The sequence below is a fragment of the Lithobates pipiens genome, unplaced genomic scaffold, assembly GCF_037356315.1.
Source record: "Lithobates pipiens isolate NorthernLeopardFrog02 unplaced genomic scaffold, aLitPip1_a1.2 Scaffold_19, whole genome shotgun sequence".
Classification (NCBI taxonomy): Eukaryota; Metazoa; Chordata; class Amphibia; order Anura; family Ranidae; genus Lithobates; species Lithobates pipiens.
This window is the reverse complement of record NW_027507764.1, coordinates 342465021-342488232: the sequence shown is the minus strand read 5'-3', so window position 1 is coordinate 342488232 and position 23212 is coordinate 342465021. Positions and strand designations below refer to the sequence as shown.

Sequence of the window (23212 nt, the reverse complement as noted above, 5' to 3'; positions counted from 1 at the left end):
CGCGCAACTTTGTTTGACGAACAAGCCTACACACGAGCGGACTGTTCGCTGAAACAAGGTTTCAGCGGACAGTTTTACGGAATTTCCGAAAAACCTTGTCCGTCAAACTGTCCGCTGAAAGCCCACACACGAGCGGACTGTCCGCCCAAACACTGTTCAGCGGACAAAGTTGGGCGAACAGTCCGCCCGTGTGTACGCGGCCTAAGGCTCTGCACAGACCTTGCTTTCAGACTATTAAAACTGTGCACAGTGCATGCTGATGCTCTGCTACTGCTAATGACATTCAGTATTAAATGTTTTTGTAAAATAAAGATTTTATATAAATAGTACTTAAAAAATAAATATCAAATATAAAAATATAAGTTTAAAAACAAAATAAAAGCATAAAAAGTTAGAAGAGTAAAAAACAAAAACAAAAACAAACTTGCCTTTTCCATTTACTGCTAGAGAAGATGGTGCTGTAAGAGTCAATGGCAGTTGAATTTGTGGCACTAGTGATGGTGGCCTTGGTCGGCTTCCCATTCGAGCCCTTTCTGCACCAGGTCCAAGTAAAGCACCGACTGGTTTTTCAGCAGTTACTTCAGGTGCAACAGAGTCCTGTTCTTGTTCAATGTGATTAAGCTTTTCTCCTGACTCATTATCAAATCCATCTACTGAGTTCCTGTTCTTCATTGGACTTTTAGGTACAAGTATTTTAATAGATGACCGAGAGAGGTCCATATTTTTCCGGACAGAAATTACTTGAGAGGGACTTTTCCTTAATTTTGGACTAGTAGAAAGTGGGCTGTTTCTTGATTCACTGTCCTTACCAAGAGTTAATGATTTTGGAGAAGTTTTTGCAACAGAACTATTAGTTGATCTAGAGATTTGTTTTCTGGCATTGTTTGGAGATGTCCTGTTTGCCTTTGTAATTGTGCTACTGTCTTTTATCTTTTCATTGTGCCTCCTGTTAAATTCATGGATATATTGTTCACAGTTCACTAAATGTTGTTCTGGTTCCCAGGTGTCATCGCCACTATCATATCCTTTCCAGTGCACCAGATATTCAGTTTTACCCTTTTTATTTTTCCTTTTGTCGACGATTCTTTCAACCTGGTTAAAAAAGAAGAAGGAAAACAATATCAGGACCGCATTTTAAAAATTAAAAATGCATATAATTATGTTACAAATTGCTTTTAACGTGGTTGTAAACCTAGCTACGCCACTTGTAATAAGCCTATAATAAGGCTTACCTGTAGGTACTGTAAATATCTCCCAAACCTACACAGTTTAGGAGGTACTTACCATATACTCATGCGCCGACGTCATCGGCGCATGCGCCGTGAAGAAACGGCCCTCCGTGCAGTTCCTCCACTAGCAAGTGCTGTGACTGACGGCTCCCGCACGCATGTATGGGAATGACGTCATGCAACTTCGAGTCACAGAGCCAAGTTCGCGGCCCCGGAATGAAGAGGGGCAAATATGGATGAGGCCACCAGCTGGGACAGCGTGGGCTTTGATTGCAGGTAAGTGGCACATAATGGACATAATGCACTGCACTGCCAGGGGGAAAAAGAGGAAGTAAACCCTGAAGCCATCAGCTGTAACCCTGGTATCTTTTTCTTTTGCCGGCGGCTGGCTCTCTCATGAAAGTGTTCCAAGCGGCTCATGAGACGCTTGCCGTTGGTTCTCCGGCTTACCGTTCAAATCGCTGAGCCTGAGAACGATCAGACAGTCCGGCTGGCTTGTCTCAGAGGTGATCAAAGAGTAGATCGTCTGTTCACCTCTAAGGCCTAGGACGACAGGAGCAACGTCATGACATCACTTCCAGTCCAGGCTGGAAGTAAACTTTAATTTTTTAAAGCAAAAATATCAAAAATTATTTTGTTTTTTTAAAGCAAAAAAGGTAAAAATTAGATATTTGGAGTCTTTTTTTACCCCAGATCTTCCCATAAAGAGGACCAGTGATCCTTATTTTTTATTGCAAGGAATGTTTACATTTTTTTTTTATAAGAAAAGTATAGCGTCCCCATCCCTCAACTGCGCACGTATTTGCATCACACATGTGAGGTAATCGTATCTACTCGGTGTAACATCTTTCACATTTTACAAAAAAATGTGGCATCTGTATATTTCTTTTTATAGATTAAATTGTATTTTTATCAAATAAATTGTGTTTGCAAAACTGTTGCGCAAATACCATGTGACGTAAATAAAAAAATACAACAAATCGCCATTTTTTTCCTAGGCTCACTGCGATAAAAAAAATAAAAAAATAAGTAAAGTATAAAACGTTTGGGGATTATAGGTCATTTTCTAGCAAAATATAGGGATTTAAAACTTGTAAACAAAAATGCCAGAAAAAGCCTAGTGTTTAAGCGTCTTTTTTAGCCATATACTCACTTCTAGAAACTTAACATTAGGGAGCCTCTTCACCCTTTGAGTTGCTGATGCCAAATTAATTTTTAGGAATGCACGTTAAAAGACTTTTATATTTCAAGGCAGATTCCCTCTAACTTTTCTTATGGCACTCCCGTAAAACAGATTTATATTTGCCAGACGATTCTAGGCTTCCTTACGACACAGAGTGCACCCCAGGGATATATCGTTTTTTTTTATTTATTTTTTTAAATCAAATTTATTTTAATAAAATGCTTTTGGAGTAAAAATCTATCTAAAGATAGTTTTCCATTTAAGATGCATTAATAATTTAGTTTATTCAGCATGAAATGGAGCTTGGTTATGTAGCATGAGGCTGTATATTCTGCAATATTTAAATTTTTTGTAAACTCATTCAATGAATCCAAGCTCTGCCAGCTGGGATAACATGCACTGCATTGATGCATTCACACAATTTCACAGTAACCATGAGATGAAACAAAGTTCAGGAATATTCCTTTATCCCATTGTTTCGCAAATCTATGTACACTATAAACTGTATAATTGAATCGGTTATGATATCGCCGTTTTACTAACCTGACAGCTTACTCTAAATAGGAACTAGTTGGGGCATCTATATGAGGAGTCTGACTTGTTACTTCCCTGGACAATTTACATCTGTAATCTCGCCTTCTGAGTGTACAAGCTTGCATGATCCTTCGAATATATATTCGTTTGGATCCATATTATCCGGTAAGCCTTTATTTCGAAAGGTGACGGGAATATCACAGGGTGTCTGCATGCTAGCCTCATCTTAAGAAGGTGGATGGTGACCCTTATTTCACGTTTGGATTGGATCAACATTTTACATAGAGACTTTTAATTCATTTATATTTTTTGGAATTGTAATTTTATTTCTATATATTTTTTTTATGAATCTTCACACTTAAGGTGTTTTGGGTTAATTATTGTATGATGATGCACTAACTAGGTCATTCATAATTTTGTTAAGCGCTACACTATGATTTGATACTCTAAATAGGAAACCTTAAGATTCTAACTACAAGTCCTTACAGTTAAAGAGCACCTGTCATTTCAGATCCACCGTGGCAGCGCCTGTTAGCGGACATCCACTCATCTGCTGCCATGTCCCTCCCCTTGTTGTGTCACTGCCTCATCACCAGCCGTTCCATTAAAGTGAACGGTTAGTCAACAGCGGGTCAGAGGAGCCGCTGCTGTGGGACAGAGCTGACAGTTTCGCTTTAAAAATTATGATTTAAATCAAGCCTTTTTACTAGTGATTTAAATTGACTTGATTTCAAATCAAATCCACCCTGGTCCATGGACATCCTCCCGAAACAGAGCCATGCTGTAGCTGTCTTTCGGCTATAGCGCAGGTCTGAAGTGGTTTATCTTCTCTTTTCACCTCTTTCTCTTGTATGGTGTTTGGCTGTGAATTAATTTGAATGCAGAAGTCGGGCCTGACGTCATAACATCCCGGCCTCCGAACGATCATAAAGAACCTGGCGACCATCTGGTCCACCGTAAATCTCTATCGCCACCATCCGGGGCCAGCGGATCATGTGTCTGACTCACTGATGGAAGTGGTGAAACTGTAGAAGCACCGGGGGCGGCGGGAGGGGGTGTCCCCTCTCACCGCCCATAGGGACGATCAGCGGAACAGGCGCTATGATCGTTCTTATGGTGCAGGGAATCGCCAGCTGAAAAAGCCGATATCTGAATTATGCCTGTAGCTGCAGGCATCATTCAAATATACCCCCACAAATTCAAGGACGTCATAGAACTAATTAAATTTTAATCTCATCTGGCCATAACACCTTTTTGGGAGCCTCAGAATCTTCAAGGTGCGTTTTGGCAAAGTTCAGTCCTGATTGCATGTGGCCTTTCTTGTAGAGCTGCACGATTCTGGGTAAAATGAGAATCACAATTTTTTTTTTTTGCTTTAGAAGATAGAGTACGATTCTCGCAGCACAACATCTTTCACATTAAACAAAAAAAAAAAAAATGGGCTAACTATAGGTTTCGTTTTTTTTTTTTTGTTTGTTTGTTTTTTAAGTTAAAGTTTCAAAGACCACTGTGCAAATACAGTGCGACATAAAATATTGCAACAATCGCCATTTTATTCCCTAGGGCCCCTGCAAAAAAATAAAAAATATTATAATATATATATATATATATATATATATATATATATATATATATATATATATATATATATATATATATATATATATATAATGTTTGGGGGTTCCAGGCGATTTTCTAGCAAGAAAAAACTTATTTTAACTTTGTGTCAGAAAAAGGTTTAAAGGCTTTAAGTGGTTAAACTTCCTGCATTTACACACAGAGGTTTATCCCTTTGATCTAAGGTAGAGTTACAATATGTTTCTAGTTATCTACTAGCATGAACAATGTTAAAAACTTGGCAGACTGACAGGTTTTTTTTTCTTTTGACAGCTGAGTGAGCAGAGAACTCTCTATACTTGTTACATGAAAGAATTGGGTAACTGCAATAGAGATCTTGAGGGGAGATGAATCGAGATCATGTTTTTTTAAAGATTAATTGTGAAGCTCTACTTTCTTGGCGTGGCTTTTTTTCTTGCATACAACCCCCCCCCCCCCCCCCCTTACAAGCCACATTTGTGGGGAATTTGTGATATTGTTGTCACATGCACACAATGACCACGTTGTCATCAAATTCCTGCAACTGCTTCAGCGTTGGTAGCTTGTTGGTAGCCAGTTTCCTTCTGGCTCATTCATTCAGTTTGGAGGAGCAACGTCCTGATCCAGGCAGGGTCTGTGCTGTACCAAATACCTTACGCTTCTTAATAATAGATTTAACTCTGCTGCTAGGCATTGATAAAGCTTTTGATTTTTTTTTTTTATATCCATCTCCTGACTTTGCCTGTTCACAACATTATCGTAGAGATCTTTTGACCGCACCTTGCCACCCATAGCTGATCGTTTGCTTCAGTTGAACTTACGGGAACTAAAATGCTCCAGGAAAGCTCTGTTCATGCCGAGCCAATTAAAATGACCACAGCTGATCACAATTGAAAGTCAAATTGCTATTGAGAAGGTGATTAGCTACACCTGATTGAGTTTACAAGTCATTTTTAGCATTTTTCTGCCTTAGATTTTTATATAAAAAAAAATTCTGACATGTTGGTGTTATACCTTGGTGTTAGATCTTGGATGTTATGTTACACTAGTAACTACAGCTGGATAAATCAAAAACTGTGCCTGTCTTCATTTCAAGCTGCAAAGCATCAAAGTGTGTGTAAGGGGGGAGTGATGATTCTTTGTTATATGTACTTTATACATAGAAAAGAAATAAATAATGGAAAGATTAGGACAAAATAAAAGAGGTATTTTTATCTTGCTTTGGTTGTAGTCTTTGTATTTTTAATTCTAAACAATAAACATAATTAAAAAATTAAAAACTATGATAATTTCTTGCTAAGGCTCGGTTCACACAGGGGGCGATGCGAGGCGACACGACTTGCCTCGCCGCGACCTGCCGCGACCTCAGCGGCGACTTGCAAATGACTTCTGTATAGAAGTCAATGCAAGTCGCCCCGAGGTCGCCCAAAAGTAGTACAGGAACCTTTTTTCTGAGTCGGAGCGACTCGAGTCGCTCCTCTTAGAACGGTTCCATTGTACAGAACGGGGGCGACTTGTCAGGTCACGGCACGGCAAGTCGTGTCGCCCCCTGTGTGAACCGGCCCTTAAGCAAATCTTTTTAGAGCCTTTGCATTCATCCACTTTTTAATTAAAGGCAATGAGTGAAAAGACATACACAGTGGTGTTTATACATTTACATACCCTGGCAGAATTTATGATTTATGGCCATTTTTCAGAGACTATGAACAACACAAAAATCTCTTTCACTCGTGGTTAGTGTTTGGCTGAAGTCATTATCAATCAACTGTGTTTACTCTTTAAAATCATAATGGCAACAGAAACTAGCCAAAAGATCTGGACAAAAGTATACATACACCAGTTCTTAAAGTGGTTGTAAACCCTTACAAACCACTTTGATCTACAGGTAAGCCTAGATTAAGGCTTACCTGTAGGTCCAAGATATTTACAAAAAGACAGGCACCAATGTCATCAGCTTGCAGGCACACTGAGCATGCCGCTGCTAATGGCGATATGCCATTAGTAGCGGCTCCCATGCAGGAGTAACGTCATCGCTGATCCAGCGCTGTGAGTGCCCGGAGCAGTGATACCCGGAAAAAGATGGACGCTCCATGCTACAGGGGACATCGGTGACATCACTGGCTCCCGTGTCAGGTAAGTGACACATAATGGGCTATTATGCGATGCATAGTAGCCCATTATGCTTTACCTTTGCAGGGAGACAAAGAGGAAGTAAACCCATCAGGGTTTAATTCCTCTTTAATTACAAGCAAACAGATCACAGGTGAGGATGGTTACCTTTAATAGCCATTCAAGCCCCTATGTGTCAACTTGTGTGCCTGTTATCAGGCTAAAATCACCAGGGCATGTAAACTTTTGATCAGGGTCATTTAGGTAGTTTCTGTTGCCATTATGATTTAGAAAGAGTAAACAGTTTATTTATAATAAATGGCTTCAGCCAAACACCAACCATGAGTGAAAGAAATGTTGTGTTATTCATATTCTCTGAAAAATGGCCAAGAAATCAAATTCAGACAGGGTATGTAAACTTATGAGCACAGATTATATATATATATAGGGATATATATCTATTTATATTATATTATATAGTATTACAGTAGTATCACCAGAGCTAAAGTCCTCCTTGCATCAGATAAATACTAAAACAGCGCTAAAAAGAAAAGAAAAATTGATGGCAATGAAACCATAGGGCAATGGCAATGAAACCATGGCAATGGCAAACACCACGGCCAACAGTCTTTACGTAGCAGATGGATATGTGGTCAGTTCAGAATTCACAGCCACTTTTCTTTTAGCGTGCACCTTCCACCAGAGTAAGAATGCAATTATCCACCCCGTGAAGCACACACCCCTCTGGGGTACAAATTTACCAGACGCCGCTAGAAAGAGAGCCTTGTATCAGTATACAAAACACCGCTCTGTGCTGATACCCCACTTATCCAGAAGGTCCACTGGTATAGGTACTCCGATTGTATAAAACACAAGGATAGATGTACATAGCGTAATCCTGTTTATTATAATGCAAAATACCCATACAGCAGAAACCCCTCTTAATCCTGGCTGCTTATAATGCAATCAACGAGCATAAAGAAATAAAATAGAGGGTGCTATCACCATCCCAGCCGTCCGCTGGAAGTGTGTTGTTCCTTGCAGACACTGTATTACACTTCCAGGCAGAGCGCGGTGGAGCGCACAGCGTCACTTATGGTTTCCATGCTGGTCAGGCCCTGACCAGTTTCGTCATTCAACTTCAACAGAGGGCATATAGCTAGACCAATGACCCAGGTGGCAGGCATATATCACCCCGCATGTATTAAACATATCCTTATATATGTAAAGCCATATGCATGTAGAGGCACACGTAAGGAGGACTTTTAAACTAAGAAGGTAAATGCCCCAATGTTCAAAAGTATTGGGACACTCCCGTGCGCGGGAAAATAATCCGGGCTGATCACCTGGATATAAAAGTGATCCTTAACGATTATCAATTACTAATGTAGGCTAATATATGTACTACAGAGGAGATCCGGTACTCAAATGGGACGTTGTCATGTATTATAAACAACTCTTAAAAGACTAACTGCCTCTATATTGAGATAATTCAAACTAACTGACTCTATGATGAGATAATTAAAACAAGGGTAAGTACCCCAATGTTCAAAAGTTTTGGGACATTGCAATATGCTGAACAAGGCCAAACTGACCACCTAAATATAAAAGGGCGGCTCAATGGTTACTACTGTAGTACCGAGAAAATCCGGTACTCAAAACGTTCAAAAGTTTTGGGACAATGTCATATGATTGAAAACAGCACGGAAAAAATAACTGAATTAGTATGTATATACCTAACAAGTTAATAGTTACTAATGAAGCAGTTAATATCCAAAACAACATTTAACCCTTTAGGCACCAATGTGTCCACTAGATAAATCCATTGTGTTTCACGTTTAGAGAGTTCTCTGATTAAATTGGCACCTCTCCAACAGGGTTTTAAATGATCCACCCCCCAGAATTTTAATCTGGGGGGGATTTTGGTTATGGAAAATTTTAAAGTGCAGCGACACGTTATGGTCTTTGAAACTTATTTTGATATTGGTGATATGTTCTCAGACTCTTATTCGTAGCAGCCTTTTTGTGCGGCCTATGTAGATCAATCCACAAGGGCATTGTAATGCGTGTACAATGAATGCCGTATTGCAGGTGATGAATTCTTTCATGTTCGATGTAGACATAAATCGATCAAACGCCCTCAGGGGTGTTTTGACATCTTTGCATGCTCGGCATTTTCTGCATGCGTAAAAGCCATTTTTTATCCCACAATGAAGGGGGTCTTCTTGGAGGATCTATCACCTTTTTTACAATTTTATCTGCATGGCTGCGTGCTTTGCTATTTATGAATCCAGGTTTGGAAGGCAACACTAGATTCAATACTTTAGCCATACATAAAATATGCCAATGAGTGGCGAAAATCGCTTCTACTTCTTTATATTGGGAATGGAACCCCGAAAGGCAACTCTATTCCTGATTGTTGTTTTTTTGAGGATGTGCTCTGTCTTTCAGTAAGTCTGCTCTCGATACCTCTGCAACTTGGTCAATCACTTGTTCCAGGTCCTTGTCCAAATATTCTTTGTCCAAAAATTTTTTTTTAATAACCTGGGCCTGTGATTTAAAATCTTCTACCTCAGTACAATTTCGTCAAATTCTTGTCAATTGTCCCTTAGGGATATTTCTGAGCCACATCGGATGGTGGCCGCTCTGGATTACAGTAGCACCACCTGTAAAGATGTGAGCTCACCAAATAGCTCAGACCCAAAAGAACCTACATTCTGTGAGTCAATAGAGCTTGGAAGTGTCAGCTGACAACATAGGATGCGATATCTGGAACTGCGTCCCCAAACCTTTTAGAAAAGGTCCGTCTCCACTAGAGGTCGACCGATATATCGGCAGATATTTGCAGTTTTTTTAATTAATCGGCATCGGCCAATTGTGCTGATAAAAAGGCAGATTAGAACTACAGCGCGACTTGCAAATTACTTGTGTAATAGAAGTCAATGCAAGTTGCCTGAGTCTTCAGTGAAGCGACTTTCCTCCTCTCTGGGCAGTCTGCCAAGAAAAGAGCAAAGAGATACAATGTTTACACTTCTGAATGAACTAAGCACTGTGTGTAGGAGTTCTCAGTTTAACCATTTAAAGACTAAATTTTTTTCTGACACTTGTTGCTTACAAGTACAAATCCTGTATTTTCTGCCAGAAAATCACTTGGAACCCCCCAAAATTATATTTTTTTAGCAGAGATCCTAGGGAACAAAATAGCGGTTGTTTCAATATTTTAGGTCACACGGCATTTGCGCAGAGGTCTTTCAAACGCAATATTTTTTGCAAAAGAATACACTAATGATTTAAAAAAAAATAAAAAAATAATAAAAAACACAAACTGTAAAGTTAGCCGATTTTTTTTTCCATCAAAGTTTTGATTACCTGTCTTTATTTAATACATCTTTTTTTTTTTTTTTTTTATCTAAATTATACATACAAGTAAACTGATTGGAGGTTTGTTTTGTTCAATAAATGTTAGAAATTTTCTGTATCACTGGAGCGGGCAGGCATTGATGGTAAAACGCTGCTAGTTTTAGCGGCACTTTACCGTCGTTTTGAATGATAGCGTTCATGATTGGGTCCGGTGACAGGTTTGAACAGAAGCTGACCTCACATGTTTCCTGAGAGCGACCATGTTCCCAGTTTCATGCCTGTGACTCCATGCTGCTGGCATTGGGTCTTGCAAGTCTGGTAAGAGTATCCATTTTTTTCCCCATTTTGTTCCAGTGGTGGATTTACAATCTATGGTGATTGCTTACTGAATAGTGGCCTTTCCTTCAGAGGTCAAATATAACTTCAATTTCAACATTGATTGCTACGTAAACCCTTGTGATTTCATTTCACCTGTTTTTTCCCTCATGAGTTTATTCACAATGCAATTTCACACATGGACTTTAGTGATTTCAATTTCAATTGTATTTATATAAAATGTATTGCTGTTTGCACCTAGCACTTTATTTCGCACAGTCAATGTGTTATACTTGTTTGCATACTTGAACAATTTTTTAACCTATACACACACAATATGGATTAGCGCTGCACTTAATATTCGCATTGTTTTCAATTGAGTTGTACAGTTTATAGATCACATTAAAAAGGTTGAAACAGTTCTGAAGTTCTAATTCTAAACAGTCCTAAACAGTTCTAAATTGTTTTACATCACAGAAACCTGAAAATTTTAACTGGGGTGTGTAGACTTTTTATATCCACTGTACATATAGCGAACGGGAATAAAAACTAAACACAGCTAAAATCACGTACATAAATTTCAACTGTTTTGGCCACTTCATCAACATAAAAATGCAAGACGAGATGACTATACTTCCACAAGAAAGTTGATTAAAGTATATCTAAGGTGAACATTTAAAATATATTAATTTCCGCTTTGTAATGCAATTACTTTTAGCCTACTCCCATTAATCTGAACATTTTTTTAAAAAATAATACCACTCATTTACTTCCTTGAATTCTGATACATATTAAAATTTTGCCTTGTGCTAATGTTTGCAGGCTTTGCTACATCACACATTCCACAGAGCCTGTCTGAAATACAGAGGCAAAGTCAGTACAAGAATCACTGCTTGCAGGCAACAAGCTACCATGAGATCTGTAGGCCTTAAAAATCCAAAGTAAACCAAACGAGCAGAGAAGTTGTTGCAAAGCATGCTGGCAATCCAGTAAATTGTTGGAGATTTAATTGGGTTTGTAAATCGCTTGGAGTAGCAAAGAATTTTGACTGATAAAAGTCAGTATAGGGTTAACCTGATCACTGCATTGTACCAAATAAATTAAGGGGTATAGGCATAAGAAAAATTCCATACATTAAAATCTATATACTGGAAAGTCCATAACGTCCAAGATAATCCAAATGTTGTAGGATCCCAGAGACACTCTGTGTATAGGCAGCCAGCTGTCAAGAGTAGAAGGCAAATATAAAGAAAAAGCTGCACCAATCTGAGTGTATTATTGAAATGCACCCGTTTGCATTAAAAGGTAAATAACTCACAAGATTAAAATAATCAAGCACATATGAAGCAGTAAATCTCACTGTATGATGCATTCTTGCAGCTTCGTCAGGCGTTACTGCTAGCCATATTTAATGTGGTTATATACAGACAGTGGCACAGGTGGACAACAAAACCCAGCGAGCCATCGCTGCTCATCCCAAGGAGACATCAAGCCAAACCAGCGTTTAATACATAAAAATTATAATACGTTTTACATACTTAAACACTAATATACTTACACAAAACAATTTGTATGTAGAAAAAAAATAAAAATAAAAAAAGAGAGACCATAAGGGTCGTTAAACTAATTAAAGAGAATTAAAAGTATCTATAAACTGGTTTTTAAAAAATAAAACCAAAAACAAGAGGCATACCAATAAAAACAATATGATAGTTGTGTGTTTCATAGGACCATGTGGGGCCAACTATATATAATGATATCGCTCACGTAAGTATATATTATTAATGAGTGTGGAGCATAATGGTAGTGTCATAATTAATAACAAGGGATGCACAGAAATTTTGGCAGCCGAAACATATCGGCCGAAAATTGCCTTTTCGGCAATTTGCCGAAAGAGAAAAATTATACATAATGGGGCCGACGATGGGGCGGGGCTCTGCTCCCCGGTGCTGCCCATTACGGGGGTGTCATATAGCACAGAAAGAGGAGAGCCGGGAACATCACAGCTCACTGTGCACGGCTGTGTTCCCCGGCATATACAGCCCCTCCCCAGGATTGGATGGGTGATCTGTTTATCAAAGTTCCCCGGACAAGGGGGAGGGGCTGTATATGACAGCGCGCACTGCGGGAAACACACAGCTATTGAAATGACAGCTGTGATGTTCCCGGCGCTGTAATCAAACAGGTGGCGGCTCTCCTTCCTTGAACAGGCTGGGCTAGCTGCACTGGGGACGCACAGGCAGGCTGGCCTGGCTGCACTGGGGACGCACTGGCAGGCTGGCCTGGCTGCACTGGGGACGCACTGGCAGGCTGGCCGGGCTGCACTGGGGACGCACTGGCAGGCTGGCCGGGCTGCACTGGGGACGCACTGGCAGGCTGGCCGGGCTGCACTGGGGACGCACTGGCAGGCTGGCCGGGCTGCACTGGGGACGCACTGGCAGGCTGGCCGGGCTGCACTGGGGACGCACTGGCAGGCTGGCTGGGCTGCACTGGGGACACTAGCGGGCTGGGCTGGCTGCACTGGGGACACTAGCGGGCTGGGCTGGCTGCACTGGGGACACTAGCGGGCTGGGCTGGCTGCACTAGCAAGCTGCATTGATCTCTTGTATCATGTCTACAGTCTCTGACCATTTCCTGTACCATGTCTCCAGTCTCTGACCATCTCCTGTATAAAAATATCTAAAAGTCATTTTCAGCATTGGTTTCGGCACCAAAAAACCCATTCGGTGCAGCCCTATTTATAGCTAAATTATGTTATATTTTATATATTCATGGAGCCGAGTGTAAAGAAGGGAAGTTTGTAAAGATATTGCTCACATTAAAATGGAGGTTATTAACCACTTCAGCCCCAGAAGGATTTACCCTTAATGACCAGGGAATTTTTTTGTAATATGGTACTGCCTCGCTTTAACTGACAAATTGCGTGACCATGCGACGTACCTAAAAATCAAGCTTTCTTTTGATGGTATTTGATCATCGCTACGGTTTTTATTTGTTTGCGAAAAAGACCGAAAAAAAAAAAAAACCTCATTAGTTTAGGCCAATATAAAAACAAAAAAAATAAAAGAAATAAAGATATCGCAATAAGCATATATTTATTGGTTTGCAAAAAAAGTGTTTAGCGGGACTGCGACATTGCAGCAGACAAATCTGACCTAAAGTAACACTTTTTGGGGACCAGTGACATTACAGTAATCAATGCTTAAAAAAAAAAAAAAATGCACTGATCAATGTATAAATGACACTGGCAAGGAAGGGCTTGACACTAGGGGGCGATCAAGGGGTTAACACTGTTCTCTGGGTGTGTTCTGTTTGGGGGGGGTGGGCTCCCTGAGACAGAGATCACTAGGAACAGCAGATCTCCATGTCATCCCCATTCGAACAGGGATCCACCTTGTTTACATAGGCAGATGCCTGTTCTGCCTCTCTGTGGAGCGATCGTGGGTGGCCGGTGAACAGAGTCCACTGAACCCACGCACGCCCAGAGTATCCATTACACGAAACAACGTTCAGGTATGCCATTTTGCGCAATGGAGCTGACCTGCCGCAGTATATGTACTGTGGCTGGTCTGCAAGTGGTTAAAGGTTTATTAATAGATATTGCACACTTAACGGAACATAATAAAGTTGGACTTCATGCACTTAAAAAAGGACTAAAAGTAATATGTTAGAGGTAATGCTAAAACAGGAGTATCAAGGAAACTGTAAAACTATATATTATATATATCAGGGGTTGACAAATTTTCTTTGAATTTAGGAGCCAGTTAAAAAAAGTTAGGAGCCAGTTTTTTTTTTTTTTTTTTTTTTTTACAGTGGTATGGATTGTCAGCTCCCGGGGTAAGGCCACTCATTTTCACCCCCTATCCCTAACTCACAATGGAGCACCCAGTCAATAACTCCAATGAAATGCTGTTACATCAGGGTTATGGGCTGACCAGAAAGAGTAAGGCTGGCAACAGATGGAACTGGCAGATGGCACTGGTTGCCAATGGTAGGCATGTGGAACTGCCAGATGGCACCGGCAGGTGACACTGGTTGGCATTGGCAGGCGACACTGGTTTGGAACTGGCAGGTGGCACTATTGGCACTGGCAGGTGGCGGTGGCACTGGTTTGGAACTGGCAGGTGGACCTGTTTGGTGATGGCAGGTAGCCGTGGTTGGCAGTGGCACTAGTTGTCACTGGCAGATGGCACGGATTGTCAGTGGCACTGGTTGGCGGTGGCACTGGCAGGTGGTACTGATTGGTGGTGGCACTGGTTGGCACTGGCAGGAACATGGAACTGCCAGGTGGCATTGGCCGGTAACACTGGTTGGCATTGGCAGGTGACACTGGTTTGGAACTGGCAGGCGGCACTATTGGCACTGGCAGGTGGCCCTGATTGGCAGGTGGCACTGGTTTGGAAGTGGCAGGTGGCCCTGGTTGGCGGTGGCACTAGTCACTGGCAGATGGCACTGATTGGTGGTGGCACTGGTTGGTGTTGGCAGGTGGCACTAGTTGGCACTGATTGGCGGTGGCACTGGTTGGCAGTGGCAGATGGCACTGGCAGGTGGCACTGATTGACGGTGACACTCGGCACTAGCAGGTGGCGCTGACTGACGGTGGCACTGGCAGGTGTCACTGATTGTCACTGGCAGGTGGCACTGGTAGGTGGTTGCAGGTGGTATTGATTGGCGGTGGAACTGGTTAGCACTAGCAGGTGGCACTGATTGGTGGTGGCACTGGCAGGTGGCACTGATTGGCACTGGCAGGTTTCACACGGAGCACTCTAACTGAAATGTAAGAGGAGCTGTCAGAATTGAGCTTAATGTCAGAATGGGCGGGACCTGGCCGGGTGGGCGGGACTCAGCAGGTATCAAACACCAGCCAACGATTGGGCTGCTTAAGAAAAGGGGTGGGGCCACATACACAGCGGCCCGCCCAGATCCCATTGGCTGGTGTTTGATAGCTGATGGGTCCCGCCCACCCCGACATCAAGCTGAAATCTGACAGATCCTCCTCTCTCAGTAGCTTGTCAGTTTCACACACTTAGCGCCGCACCGCATAGTGTGGAGGAGGGAGGAGGACGGCAGTCAGTGACATGTTAATGCTGCTGCATGTCTGGGGCTTCAATAGTGAGAGGGCTGGTGGCAGCTTAGGCGCCAGGTTGCGATTTCTGGTCACATTGGCGACCTGGGGTTTGTCGAGCCCTAATATATATATATATATATATATATATATATATATATATATATATATATATATATATATATATATATATATATATATAAAAATCACAAAATGGAAGGAATTTCCAAGTCCTCATTCAGGCCTCCTGGAATCAAGATGTCTTGGAGTATAAATCCACTAGGTCTCCCTAAGTCTCACAGAGAGGCTTAAGAGCTCAGCTTGAGGGAGATCCATACAAAATGCTTTGGGACACTTAATTTGTCTTTGCCTTGCTCGACTGAGCCGAGTCTATGCTCTCCAATTCTTTTTTTCAGTTGCAAGGCCCACATAGGGCCACAAGGGCCACATAGTAAGACTGCATGGGCATGACAAACAACATAGGACAAATTCATAGCAGTTGCTTAGTGAACAACTGTAACAGTAATCTAGTATATGTGGCTTTGGTGGTAAATTGCTTTTGCCCGTGCAGCACATAGTTACATGCGAGACACTTCAGTTTCTGACATTGAAACATACCTTTTATGGTCATAAATGTTAAAGAGGGACATTTGTTGATGTTCATAATGTTTAATTCTCCTGGAAGTCATTTTACTTTTTATGTTGCATGCTCTCCTGTAGTAGATTTTTGGTATGTTGGTTATTGAGGATTTCAAGTGGGGGTCTTCCAGGAGTATAGGGTGAGTGTATACTCTGCGCCACCAAAAATACAAACAAAAAATGAATAGTAAATAATTAAATAAAGCTGCTCCCCTTAAAGAGTGACAGAGTACTCCTAGAGCATGTATGGTGTGGTTGGGGTGCTAGTGATAACATAAGTTATAACAAAACTACAGAACAGTGAAAAAAATTGAATACACAAATATAGCAAAAATACAAAAGCATTAAACAAATGGCATCAAAACCAAAAGGGATTGCATAAATGTGTAAACAAAAAGTTAAAAAAATCTGTGTGAAGATTTCTTCCAAACAAGTAATCAGTGATCCTTCACCAAGCACTAGACCAACACCCAAAGTGTAACGGATAAGTGATCTGCTTACCAGAAGGATTTGACTTCTTTAATTAAGATGTATAGGAAACTTCCTCCTCATTATGAAAGGCAGGATATGTAAAAACAACGATAGACATCCATAGTGTAATACTGTTTAATTAAAACTCTACAAAAAGAGAAATGGCCAAATAGCTGTTTACATATAAAGCATTTAAGGCACTGGGGCTGCTGGCTTGTCTCAAAGTGATGGCTGCATGTGCCTAACGTCCACCTCCGTGGATGTCGTGTGTTCCACCGACCGTCAAGACAACCAGAGGGACTGGAAGAATGTTTTAACTTTTGTGCTCGGGACTATTTGTTTACACATTTATGCAATCCCATTTGGTTTTAATGCTTTTGGATTTTTGCTATATTTGTGTATTCATTTTTTTTTCACTGTTCTGTAGTTTTGTTATAACTTGTTATATTACCACTAGCATCTCCTACCACACCATACATCTTCCAGGAGTATCCCCCAATTTCTATGGAAGATTTGTTTCATTTTCCTGTGATGTGTATGGAATTGGGTTGTAAATCTTATTGGTTGAAATTGTTAAATATAGTGAAGATTTCTAGGGGACTGTACTTGTGGGTGGTTTTACAAAAGTGGGACAATATACTTTCTCATGGAATTTTTGTTTAAGAAGATTGCCTTGAGAGGCATAATCTTCATCACATGTACAATTAGGGTGGATATAAATCAATGATTTTAAAAAATCCTATTTATTCATTCATTTTTTTATTTAAACACATTTTTATCAAAATTTTAATAAAATGCTTTTTGAGTAAAAATCTAAAGATAGTTTTCTATTTAAGATACATTAACAATCCAGTTTATTCAGCATGAGGCTGTATATTCTGCAACATCTACATTTTTGGTAAACTCATTCAATGAATCCAAGCTCTGCAAGCTGAGATAAAATGCACTGCATTGATGCATTCACACAATTTCACAGACACCATTAGATAAAACAAAGTTCAGGAATATTCCTTTAGCCTTTTAGTTTTTCAAATCTATGTACAACTACAATCTTTATGACCGAATCCTTTCAGATATCACAGTTTTACTAACCTGTCAGCTTATTATTCTTAATAGGAAACCTTCATTTTGTTTGCAAATATTATAGATTCTAACTACCAGCAGAACAAGTCCTTACATTTAAAGAGCACCTGTCATTCCATCATGGCAGCGCCTGTTAGCGGGCATCCACTCACCTGCTGCCGCCATATCTAAAATAGACTTGATTTAAATCAAATCCATCCAGTGTACAATTGTGTCTTATTGAGGAATATTGGATATCCACCTAGGGTGGTGGCAGCTGTGGAAATGTAAGAAAATTACTGGCAGTGGGTTTTACGTAATTTTTGACATATATGCTCTGTTCTGTGTGACAGAATTCCAAATCTAAGAATACAAAACAGATGTGAAAGATAAACCTAACGTATTTGAATTACAATAAATGACAAACTGGTCTACCAATGATTGATGGCCATCTTAAATTACTATAATATTGTCTATGTAATGACCAAAATAAACAATATTTCTAGAATAAAGGTTATTGTTCCAGGCCGACTGATGTTCCCACAGGCAGATTAGCCAAATCCCACAGTCAGATTAGCGTAGCTAGGAGCAAAATTTGTCCCCATGGCTGTGCCCTGTATTTGTAATTGATTGCCACCAAATGTACAAAGAATTGACATCTAAGGAAACACACAAGCATATGGGCTCCCAACTGTAGGTCTTCAGGATGTCCAATGGATTAATTATATCCTGTATATAAGCTGCTAGGTTTTGGACTAGGGGCTGGTTAAAATGATCAATATAAATAGAGAAGCTGGTAACGCTCTCCATGGCTGCCTCAATAGGGCATCCAGGGGAATTGTCTAAGCTCTTGTGAATCTTAGGTATATGGTAAAAGTAAGGCATGCTGTAGCACTCTCTTTTTAAGGAGGAGGCCTCAGCCTTGTTGATGATACCTTCACTCTGATCAAAGTCAGATATGTGTTAGTGCCAGATGGTAATCTGTGGGCCTCTTTCAGATATTCATCGCTATCCTGAACCACAATCCCACCACCGTTGTCAGCAGCCTTGATTAGAATTCTAGAAATGCTGAAAAGGTCATTAAGGGCTAGTTTTTCTTTGGTGTAAGGTTATAATACATATGGGAGTTGGTAGGAGTCTGGTTGTACATCCGTAGGATCTCAGAATACACCACTTGGTAGAAACTTTGCATGCAAGGGCCTTTTAAATGCAGAAAGTTAAAAATATATTTAATTTGGAATGCTGTATGTTGTACTGGAGATCCATGCACATCACAGGAAAATTGAACAAATCATACGTAAACATTTGGTGACACTACTGGAAGACCCCCACTTGAAATCCTTAGCAACCAACATACCATAAATATCCTACAGGAGAGCTTGCAATATAAAAAATAAAATAGCTCCCAGTAAAATTAAACCTATGAACATCAAACATCCCTTTAACTTTAATGACCATAAAAGGTATGTTACAATGTCAGAAAATGTCAATGACAGAGAAAAAAAGTGTTTCACATGTAAATATGTGCAGCACGGGCAAAAACAATTTACCAACACCAGGCAAAACATATATACTCAAAAATCTGTTTCAACTGCTCAACAGAATTTGTCATATGCTGTTTGACATGCCCACATGGTCTACTTAGCATAGGCCATAGAACCCTTAGAAAAATATTTGAAGAGCATAGACACTCAGTGGAGGAAAGCAAAGACAAATTGAGTGTCCCAAAGCATTTTTCAGAGTTTCATCAAAATTCCACTGCAGTGCTCCAGCTCTGGCTTGTGGAATCCATCTCCAGGGATCTGCCCTCAAAGCTGAGCATATCAAGCGTCTCTGTAAGAGGGAGACCTATTGGATTTACACTCGACACCTTGACTCTGGGAGGCCTGAATGAGGACATTCCATTTTGTGACTTGTATATTCTTTAGTTTCCTTGATACTCCGGTGTTAGAATTACCTCTAACATTATTTTTAGTCCTTTTTTAGTGCACATTAATATGTGAGCAATATCTTTCCAAATTTCCCTTCATTACACTCAGCTCCATGAATATTATATAAATATAAAATATAACAATTTTGTTATAAATTATGACACTATCATTATGATCCAAATGAGTGCTCTACGCTCATTACTAATATATACTTGCTTATGTGAGAAATACCATTATATATAATTGGCCCCACATAATATGTTCAAGTATACCATGATCCTTTGATAAAACACAGAACCATCATGGTTTTTTATGGGTATGCCTTTTTTTTAATCCGTATATACACTTAATTGCATATATACAGTGGTGTGAAAAAGTGTTTGCCCCCTACCTCATTTCCTGTTCCTTTGCATGTTTGTCACACTTAAGTGTTTCGGAACATCAAACCAATTTAAACAATAGTCAAGGACAACACAAGTAAACACAAAATGCAATTTGTAAATGAAGGTGTTTATTATTAAAGGTGAAAAAAAATCAAAACCATCATGGCCCTGTGTGAAAAAGTGATTGCCCCCTAAACCTAATAACTGGTTGGGCCACCCTTAGCAGCAACAACTGCAACCAAGCGTTTGCGATAACGTGCAATGAGGCTTTTACAGCGTCCTGGAGGAATTTTGGCCCACTCATCTTTGCAGAATTGTCCTAATTCAGTTACGTTAGAGGGTTTTCGAGCATGAACGGCCTTTTTAAGGTCATACCACAACATCTCAATAGGATTCAGGTCAGGACTTTGGCTAGGCCACTCCAAAGTCTTCATTTTGTTTTTCTTCAGCCATTCGGTGGTGGACTTGCTGGTGTGTTTAGGATCATTGTCCTGCTGCAGAACCCAAGTTCGTTTCAGCTTGAGTACACGAACAGATGGTCGGACATTCTCCTTCAGGATCTCTTGGTAGACAGCAGAATTCATAGTTCCTTTTATCACGGCAAGTCTTCCAGGTCCTGAAGCAGCAAAACAGCCCCAGACCATCACACTACCACCACCATATTTTACTGTTGGTATAATGTTCTTTTTATGAAATGCAGTGTTCCTTCTACACCAGATATACTTGGACACACACCTTCCAAAGAGTTCCACTTTTGTCTCATCGGTCCACAGACTGTTGTCCCAAAAGTCTTGGGGATCATCAAGATGTGTTGTGGAGAAATTGAGACGAGCTTTGATGTTCTTTTTGCTCAGCAGTGGTTTTCTCCTTGGAACTCTGCCATGCAGGCCATTTTTGCCCAGTCTTTTCCTGATGGTGGAGGCATGAACGCTGACCTTAACTGAGGCAAGTGAGGCCTGCAGTTCCTTGGACGTTGTTGTGGGGTCTTTTGTGACCTCTTGGATGAGTCGTCGCTGCGCTCTTGGGGTAATTTTGGGCGGCCGGCCACTCCTGGGAAGGTTCACCACTGTTCCATGTCTTCGCCATTTGTGGATAATGGCTCTCACTGTGGTTCACTGGATTCCCAAAGCTTTGGAAATGGCTTTATAACCCTTTCCAGACTGATAGATCTCAATTACTTTCTTTCTCAATTTTTCCTGAATTTCTTTGGGTCTCGGCATGATGTGTAGCTTTTAAGGATCTTCTGGTGGACCTTACTGTGTCAAGCAGCTCCTATTTAAGTGATGCCTTAATTGTGAACAGGTGTGGCAATAATCAGGCCTGGGTGTGGCTAGAGAAATTGAACTCAGGTGTGGACAACCACAGTTATAGTATGTTTTAACAAGGGGGGCAATCACTTTTTCACACAGGGCCATGATGGTTTTGATTTTTTTTCACCTTTAATAATAAACACCTTCATTTACAAATTGCATTTTGTGTTTATTTGTGTTGTCCTTGACTATTGTTTAAATTGGTTTGATGTTCCGAAACACTTAAGTGTGACAAACATGCAAAGGAACAGGAAATGAGGAAGGGGGCAAACACTTTTTCACACCACTGTATATATATATATATATATATATATATATATATATATAAAAATTTATAACAGGACCCTTATGGTCTCTTTTCTACATACAAACCGTCTTGTGTAAGTATATTAGTGTTTAAATTATGTATAAATATATTATTGTTTTTAAGCATATGTATTAAAATGCTGGTTTGGCTTGATATGTCCTTGAGGTGAGCAGCGCCGGCGTGCTGGGTTTTGTGGTCCACTCTCTCTATATAAAACAACAAATATGGCCACCAGTATGGCCTGATGAAGGAGCATGCATGCTTCGAATGCGTGTCATTGCTATGCCTCCTGCCTTCACTTGATAATGTCTTCGCAGTCCGTGCCTTTCTTCCAGCCTTGGTGTTCTGGATTCCACCAGCTTGGCAAGGGCTGGTAAGTCCATGGACTGCAGCGATCCAGACGGACATCATACAACAAGGTTTAGTGGCTTCATATGTGCTTGATAATTTTTTATCTTGCGAGTTATTTACCTTGTATTGAACTGGTACATTTCAATACTACACTCAGTTTGGCAATGCTTTTTCTTCCTTATAGTTAAGGGAGATGTCCAGTAGACAGGCAACAATCACTACACAAAAGGATATTTTTTTTCAAGTAAGCTTATATTGGATTGTCAAAAATATTCACCTATGATTTGTGCGGTTATTACAATGCTGCTGTTAAAAAAATGAACATATATGCTGCAACTGTAGATCTTCTTTAACTTTTGTTTAAACTTTTCTCTGTGATAAATCTAGTATTCAACAGTTCTCCGATTCTTTGCAATTTCATTGCGAAAGTCTCCAAGTGATTTGTATGTAATATCTACATGACAACTTGCCAATGACTGCAACATTCAATAGATCTTCAAAATGGTGTCTACTGATATCGATGGCTTTTAAAGTACCATGCAGCTTGCTTATGTTACAAAATACAGCAAAGTGCATATATCTGTATCAGGTGTGAATGAAACCTAACTAAAGCTATGCAAGCTATAATAGCCAATGCTGGCTGTACACCAGGAGAATTCCATTTGACAATTCTCATTTTTGGAACATTCATTAAATTTTCTAATGTTTAGTGGTCACCCCAACAGACATTACATTTTCAGCTGTAGTGAGAAGAGAATTTGAAGGAACAGGATGGAAAAAAATTTCTTGAACAAAAATGAAAAATCCTAAACTGCATGTATTTTTTATTGGAAAAACTGTACATATAATGAAAACCTGTTTAAAGGAGAAGTCCAGCCTGAGCTTGTTTGGCTGGGCTTCTCCTATGGGTCACAAGAGTGCAATTCGTTTGTGCACTCCTGTGACCCGTTTTTTGTGACCTGCTCTCCGCTGACCTCACACAGGTTAGTCCAGGCACTCATCCCGACTCTGGAAGTCTGGATCTGCCAGGTGCCTAGACTGATGGCGGTCTCAGTCTCTCAGCAAGCTGCTGAGATGGCCGCTTCCTGCCCCTCCACATTCAGTGAGCGTGGAGGAGCAGAGCAGGAGAGCTGCTGATTGACAGTCAGCAGCTCTCTGCTCTGAGAGCTGAGCCATGTTTGATGGCTCAGTTCTCAGTGCAGAGAGCCGGGGACAGATGCAGCATCGGACTGATGCTGCATCCACCTAGGCAGGTAAAATGGGGGGGGGGGGGGAAACCAACAAACCCATACTTCTCCATTAATACGTTGAAATAGCAGGCCTGTATGAAGTTTTAATGTCTTGCTAAAGACGTTAGTTGACAAGGC

General features: G+C 40.5%; 1 protein-coding gene across 1 annotated transcript in view; it reads right to left on the bottom strand.

Annotated features, from left to right (window-relative positions):
* Positions 1 to 23212, bottom strand: part of CDYL (chromodomain Y like) — a 113777-nt gene that overhangs the window by 44012 nt on the left and 46553 nt on the right. Inside the window, exon 2 of the mRNA XM_077492130.1 lies at positions 429 to 1092. Coding sequence (XP_077348256.1) covers positions 429 to 1092 — 664 coding nt within the window. The remainder of the gene's footprint in view (positions 1 to 428; positions 1093 to 23212) is intronic.